At 39.3% G+C, this 7,961-nt stretch overlaps 1 protein-coding gene across 3 annotated transcripts in view; it reads right to left on the bottom strand.

The window, feature by feature from the left end:
- Nucleotides 1-3,302: 3,302 nt before the first annotated feature.
- Nucleotides 3,303-7,961, bottom strand: part of VMP1 (vacuole membrane protein 1) — a 120,916-nt gene continuing 116,257 nt past the window's right edge. For all 3 annotated transcript variants that reach the window (XM_024757591.1, XM_024757592.1, XM_024757593.1), the window contains 2 exons: nt 6,858-6,960; nt 3,303-5,744 (listed from right to left, as the gene is read on the bottom strand). In XM_024757591.1, coding sequence (XP_024613359.1) covers nt 5,601-5,744; nt 6,858-6,960 — 247 coding nt within the window. In that variant the 3' untranslated portion in view covers nt 3,303-5,600. The remainder of the gene's footprint in view (nt 5,745-6,857; nt 6,961-7,961) is intronic.

Raw genomic sequence — 7,961 nt, 5'->3', positions numbered from 1 at the left:
GGAGACAGGCCTCCTTGAATAAACAAGGCTTTTCCCCAAAGGGCTTTGGGTGGAAGGCCATCAAAGCAAGCTGTCCATACTCCTCCCTGGAAACTCTCAAAAGGCCATGACTGTTAGCTTAGACAGGTGGCCCAGGGGTCCCTCTCGGCCAAAAATGCCCAGAATAAGCCCGAGCCTTCCCCTCAAGAATTCAGGAATATGGTTTCCAACACAAACAGATACTACATTGTCGAAATAGTGCTGGAGTGTGTCCAAGCCTTCCCTTTATGTCCTTTGAGTCATTTGGAAATGGTTAACAAACGGGTTGAACACCTGGGCTGATTACCCCAGAAGGGGATTTCCAAACAGACTCTATGCTGTAAAATCATCTCTTCCCTTCCCAAAGCAATTCAGTTCCACTTTCTCTGAAGTGTGCCCTAAAGATTCCAAATTTTCTAACTAGGATTGATTCTAGGCTTACTAAATTACAGCAACTGCTGCTGACACAAAGAAACAAGGAGCCAAGCAACTCTGTGCTTTTTAAAAAGGTTTTCTTTAAATTAAGAGGAACAGATGTCCAATGTTTCAAAAAGCCACACATTTGTGGATTTGGCTGACAAACCCTCTAAGCTGCATTTCATTTCTGTTCCCAGAGAGTCAGCCAGCCACTTAGAACTGACTCACTCTCTCTGGGCCACAGTTTGGGCCAGTATCTCAGCTACAGAACTAGAATCCCAGATCTCAAATAAATCCAGGGTGTTTGGGTAGATAGTGGGGGCCATCTAAAACAATTTTTAAAATTTTATTTTAGTAGTATCAACACCCACACAGCAAACTGTGGAAGGCTAGTAGGTCAAAGAAAGTGAGCAAACAGTTGGCACCTGCCTGTCCCAGCACCGCAGTTCTAAAGGCAATGAGTAAGCAGCTATCCAGAACAGGGTTTTGTTATAATCCCTCTTATGAGTACTGGTTAAATATGCAAATACATGTAGGTTATATGCTGCAATTCAAGTCCTCACCCTCAAGGCAAATGCATTACCTTAGGTGAACTCCTGGCCTTGCTGGGAAGGGAGGGACAGGAACCCAAGCCCCTGACTACCAGATACAAATGACTCAACTGCTTCTAGAATTTTAAAGTACATTATGTGCTTTCTTTCCTTGCTGTCTTTGAGAATAAAGGAACAAAACACTTCACATGCAGCAGTTTTGTGTAGCATTTCATTTACTATGTTTTGTGACTACCAGAGAAGCTTTGATCATGTGAGTTAGAGACGGAATGTTACTTGGCTTTCAAAGATGGCTATTAAACTCCTGCTTAGATTGTCTTAACTTTTTGTGAGCACATTAATAACTAATTATCAATAAAATAAACCAATCTTGTGTGTTTTTGTAACAGGAATGAGACTTTCAGGTCTATTGGGAAAGACCTGGCATGCCACCAAATCAAATTTTTCTTTTACTGTTTAAAACCTCTTTACACCCAGCAAATCTCACTGGATATTCCAGATGGAGTTTTCCAACAAGGTATTAAAAGCTGATCATTCCTTTTTTCCTCATCTACATTCTAGTTTTTTTAGTATTAACTGTATAATAAAAATAAATTAGAAAATGTCAACATTTAAAGCTGGTAAGATTAGACAAGTATTTTCAGTTATTCATAGTAAATTTTGTGTATCTGTGCTTTGTACCTTAACTAGGCTAGCTGGGAGCCTATTTTTATTTTATTTTTTGATAGGTAAGAAGTGGATTTATTTAGAGATGCACATTCCATAGACAGAACACAGTCCGTCTCAGGCTCCAGCGGCCATGGAAGAAACACACTCCACAAAGTGTGGGCCATCTCAGAAGCTGAGAGGCCGGGAGAGCTATTTTTAGAGTTAAGAAGGTTTTAGTCTTACTAATCAAGTCATTAGTTCATTAATTTCTGCTTTTTTTATTAATTTGTATCTTGGATTTAATTAATAACTTCTTTAGACAGAGCGTATCTACTCCCAAATGAGGGTATATATGCAGACAGCATTTATTCACTTATTTTTAAATATTTATTTATTCTTTTGGCTACACTGGGTCTTAGCTGTGGCACATGGGTTCTTCCTTGTGGCATGCGGACTCTTAGTTGCGGCATGTGGGAGCTAGTTCCCTGACCAGGGATCAAACCCCCGGCCCGTGCATTGGGAGCACAGTCTTTACTCACTAGACCACCAGGGAAGTCCCTTCAGACAGCATTTTAAATCCTACTTTTTTTTTGCGGTACGCGGGCCTCTCACTGTTGTGGCCTCTCCCGTTGCGGAGCACAGGCTTTGGATGCGCAGGCTTAGCGGCCATGGCTCATGGGCCCAGCCGCTCCGTGGCATGTGGGATCTTCCCGGACTGGGGCATGAACCCGCGTCCCCCGCATCAGCAGGCAGACTCTCATCCACTGTGACACCAGGGAAGCCCCCTACTTTTGTTTTTGAAGTGAGTAAATGCAATGTTGTAAAATTCTTACATGTGTAGCAAATGCTGTCTTTGGTGAATTAAAAAATTGGTAACATACTAACATTTACAGCTTCTTTACATTTTATCTGATCTAATCCTTAGGACAACCTGGCTATGTATCTCTATTTTTATAGATGAAATCTAGGCTCAGTTAAAAACTTTCTCAAGGTCACATTATGTTAGAGGCAGAGATCTAAACCATCATTAACAGACTAATGCACATGGAGGCAAACGGCGGGTTTCAAAATATATGGAAAGGTTTTTTGATGCTAAAAAGGGGACTCCATGAGCTCTTGACACACCGGTCAGTCAAAACACAGTTCACTGCAGTTTTATAAGAGGGCAACCAGTTATTTTTTTTTTTAGCTTAATGAGTAATTTGTACTTAAGGAATCACTTTGAGTAACAAGCCTCAAGCTGTCCTACCAAAGCTACAGACAGCACTGAGCACACTGGGAACACTGGCTGAGTTTGTTTGTAAGGAGTACTCGCTACTATATACACTGAATTAACTAGTGTAATTCAGCAATGTCACTTCCAGCCTGTCGTCTTCTGGATTTTTAGAGAATGGAAATAGTGGCCATTGTCCAAATGAAATTAAAATTCTCCCTTCCTTCTAAATCCCACGCTCTGGATTATGGTTATACAGAGAATACAGAAAACACTGCAAGTTCCCACATGGCATTGCTTGAGGGAGGTGCTCCTCAGTACTTCAGGGTATAAACCCTGATGTGTTGCACTGTATCGTGTTGCTTGTCAGTCACTGAGTTGAGACATGATAAAACGTTGCAGATATTTAAGGCACAAAATGAGACTTAAACAAAGTAGAGATGGAATCAAAAGAATTCCCAGGCCCTTTCTTTTATTTGCAGTAACATCAAACCATCCATTTACAAATTTTCTGGTCTCCAATCAGCTGGATTTAACTAGGCATGTCTTTGGGATCATGTTGTTTGCGTCCACTTTGGTGGATAAAAGAAAGGAACAAACCAACCGCAGGAACAGAAGGGTAGCAAACTGCTCCAGCTGGAATCCAGCAGAATCACCTGAACATGTCACACCTGAACACTTAGTGGAGGGAAGGAGGAGAGCTGCTCTTCATTTGTTTTCAAAGCAAAATTCATTTGAAAGAGTGAACAAGCCATCATAAGTCAAATGTATTATAAATCACTTAGACCTTCAGCCTAAGAAACTAGTCTTTGCTTTTCTTATACTTTACCCTGAAATAAATTTACCAACAAATCCCCAAGATTTAGTACAAACAGTACAAATCATATTTGCTTTCCTCTTTCCTTTCTTCAGACAAACATCAAATAAAATGCAGGTGAAGGAGATGAAACACAACTGGAAGCTGATTTAGAGACTTATACTAACGCTAAAGAATCTAAAAAATTATACTGGTTAATGTGAATCTGTTTAAAATAAAGCATTTGGGTACTGCTTTTCACGTAAGTAACTGTCATACTGCTAGAAAGTTTCTGGGTGAGGGGAAAAAGACTGTTAAGAAGTAACCTTTCCAAAACCCACAAGGCACGTTGCTTGTCCTTTATTTTAGCTTTGATCACAGAGACTATCCCAATTTTCCATAGAATCCTCATGATACTGCTACAATATCATGGCATAAAAGATTCAAAGTGCCAGTAGACATAAGGACCAGTTTTTTTAATCGTAAACCATGATGCTCGGTAATGTTTGAATGGGAACATTTGATATGGATGGTCAGATGAAAGATACCAAAATGTCAGACAGCCCATCGACTGCTGTTGCCATGAGATTCAACAGTCAACATCAGTCTGATAAGCTACCCGACAAGGTGGTACAGCCATGGAGATGTCACGACGGTAGGCAAAACAAGCAGACACTCAGGCAGGATTTGATAACACCAGGCATTTCTGGCCTGTTGAGATTTAAACCCAATTCTACACTCAACATAATGTCAGTACCAATTTTCCTAAAGGAAAAAAGTGAAACTGTTTATTTTTTCCCAAGCAAAACAAAATGACCAAGTTCAACCAGAAACATCCCAAAGGAAAAATCACATAAGAACAAAACACTTACTGAAGAAAGGCAAGAAAATTAGGTTACATATAAAAGTAAATTTCTGTCTGTTAAAATCAGAGTACGTGCTGGGCTAAAAATTAAGATATGAGAAAGCTTGTTTTTTTAAAAAACAAGTCATTTTTCTCTCCATGTCCTGTGATTTGTATACTATCATCCCTTCTGTTTTCACAAGCCAAGAAGTCCCCTTGATATACCAGTCCCTAAGGTGCCATTTCGGCAGTGTGTAGCCAGCTGCCCAATTCCAGCCCAACAAAAAATGTTTTGGTGGTGGCCCTTTCATGCAAATAAATGAAGGCTTAAGAAACTGTGGTTGTAGGTGGATATGGCAAGGTTGCATTTAGTTGGTAGAAGCTAAAAGGAAGTAAAAATGTCAAAACGCTCAAGAAAACGGACACAATTTTGGAATGATCAAAGATGTCTTTATAAAGTTTTTTCATGACTTCATTCTAAATATACAGAATAAAAAATGGTGTCAGCTCATTTGCGAGACACCAACAAGATTTTCCTTATACTGTCTCAAAATTGAAAGATCAGTTTCCCAAGAGGGTGTGCAATGCATCATAAAATGGCCTTTTTTCAAAGGTGGGAGAGGAAGGGTTGGGCAGGATGGCATATTAAGTTTTACCATAATAGACATGCAAGACTGTTATCCAATCTAGTATAATTTATATACACTTTTGATGACTTAGAAAAACAAAGAAGTCATTTGTGACAAGCCTAAAAAGCTTGACATATTGGACATACTTAGGAACCATTTTTTTTTTTGGGTGTCCGGAATTCTTTAATTGTACCATGTGGGCTTTTGAAAATAACAAGTAGAAGGCCAGTTTTTGTTAAGTTTGCTGCTTAATATCACATTCCACCCTAATAAAATACAATTTGTATTGAATTGACGGTGGATACCTTACCTTAACAAAGGAAGAGTATTGTCAGTGCAAGATATGGACTAAACCGCTTTCAGGGGAAAAAAAAAATTAAAATTGATACAGGTTGGAAAAGGGAATTTTCCTTCCTGGTTTGGAGTCCTCCCAATTTAAGGCAGAACCCGTCCATTTAAATTTTTGCAGTTAAAACTTTTCTGCTTATTTAGTTTTCTCCTCTGAGTTCAACCGCTGCTGGATTCGTTTGGCATAACTTTGTGCCATGGAGTTAATGATGGACAGGATGAAGTAACACACCATTACAACAACCAACTTCTCAAACATCCAGGACAACCAGTTTTCTCCCTGCAGGAAGAAAGGCAGAACAATCCACGAGAAATGCTCCATTAGTTCAGTAGTAAAAAGGGGACCACCTACCATGTTTTAACGAAAATAATGAGAACCTGGAGCTTACAACTTATAAAGCCTAAACAATTAAAAATGAAAAGTCTTGTGTCTTCAGCTACTGTGGAATCTACATTCAGTCTTTCTTACACCCAGCTAGCTATAAAGATTTCACTTTGTTAGATATAAAGTCAATGTTGAGTCATATAATTTAGAATGGAGTGTGAAGTCATCTCTTATCTTTGACTACACAAAGTCTTTGATTAAATCTTACTATCTGAAGTCACCATGGAGATACTTGCAGAGAGTAGTGTCAAGATAGTTACACGTGTATATATTCTTGTTCCAGGATTAGGAGCAGCTTTTAAAATATAAATGTTATTTCTGGAGTCATGTTTGGTCAACTGAGGGCAGCAAAGGGCCACGTAAAGAGTGTAAGGCCATAAAACAAAAAACAAAAAAACCCAACCAAACAAGAAAAACACTATGCTTCCTTCAAGTTTCCCATTTCAGGTTACTGCTTACTCATCCTCTTCTAGTCATTTCCTTTGCTGCAGAACTGTTTATAGAAAAGGCAGGCTTAATTTAATTAAGTTTTTAAGTTAAGTTATGTTAACAGCTTTGGTTTATATTAAAAAAAAATTATTTTCCCATCTGTGAAAAGAAAAATAGAGCAAAAATGAAGGAAGATATTCAAATGAACTCAGTAAGTCCAATACTTTGTTATGCTATAAATTTTAACTTTTTAATTCACTTGGAAAGTATACTTGCTACTTATAAATAAATAATTTAAAATCAAGGTAATAACTCATTCTACATAACAAATCCATTATTTTTCATTAGCCCAAGGCTTGTTTTTGGGAGAAGATGTACAAAATAGAAGTTATCAATACATTTTCTGATCTAGACAAAGGCACATTTGCCAGTAGGGAGTAAACCGAGCCTCAAACTTCTGCTAAGACTGACAAACCTCGCTCTATTTGCCTAAAAATGCCAGTGAGTGCTGTGAATGTAACTTCGCCCTGAAACTGTGGGGGGTGGGGGGGAAGAGAAGAGGATAGAGGAAAGTCTCACCTGTGGTGCGCCCGTTTCGCTTTTGTGGTGAAGCTTCTGACGCTGGGCCTCCAGGTATTCCTGGAATGGCTTCTGCAGAGATGGACCTATGCCAGGGACAGCACTGGAAGCAGGGTACAACAACCCAAGGAAAAAAATACATTTGGGAAGAAAAGCAGGAAAAATGTTAAAGAAAAATCCACTTACCGCCTCAACTCAAAAAGCAGGGATTAGATAGAAGGAGGAAAAAACCCAACAATCATCAGCAGAGCTGGCGAAATCCTGTGAACTCTTTTCAATGGATCAGAATTCATCCTTTCACAACCCCATGAAGGAGAAAAAGCTCTCGCTCCAAATGTTTAAGAAAATAGGAGCTGAGAGTCCCTTCTAGTAGAAGAGTTAGTTCTCAGAGTGAGGCCAGCCCTCAGCTGATGCTGCTCACCGGTGTGGTACAAAGAATAAAATGAATGACTTCTGAGAAGTCTCACATTTATCACCACCAGTTCCTGTAAGAACTGGTTTGAACCGATTAATAAGGAAATGACTTATGCTTGTGTCATCCCTAGTTGAAAAAGAAACTGCCCGCCCTCTCTCTGACTTGTCCCATCTTCTCAGAGGGGGCGGTCCTTTCTCAATCCAAGTCCTTATTAGGACAATCTGTGCGTCATCCTTATCCAAAAAGAATGCATTAGCAAATTTGGGAGGCACCTCCCACTAGTCAGAAGTCAGTGATTAACAAAGGAACAAAGAAGGAACTGCGAACCTTGAATCACTTCGTGGTTTATGGTAGGTGGTTTGCACAGAAACTACAGTACATTACTAAACAACTTGTTCTGAGGTGATTGGGACAGTGATCTCTGATAAGTTTATGTACTCGGAGCTCCCCCTCACCTAGAATATGTGGAGGTAGTGCTGTTAAACCGGTTTGGCAACTGTAGGTACCAGGCTTCTGTTTTAGAAATGTTTGCAGGCATTTTAAAAAAATGGTAGCTTGGGGCAACTTAGAAAACCAAACATCTCTATTTTCTATACCCTTTATTTTCTCATCTGATAATAATAGGGCTAAAAGCTAAATGAGCCCAATCTTTTTCCTGGGGCCAGCAAAAGGTATTTTATGTATTTGCA

This window comes from Neophocaena asiaeorientalis, unplaced genomic scaffold, assembly GCF_003031525.2.
Source record: "Neophocaena asiaeorientalis asiaeorientalis breed wild unplaced genomic scaffold, Neophocaena_asiaeorientalis_V1.1 scaffold327, whole genome shotgun sequence".
Lineage (NCBI taxonomy): Eukaryota > Metazoa > Chordata > Mammalia > Artiodactyla > Phocoenidae > Neophocaena > Neophocaena asiaeorientalis.
This window is presented reverse-complemented; position numbering and strand designations above follow the sequence as displayed.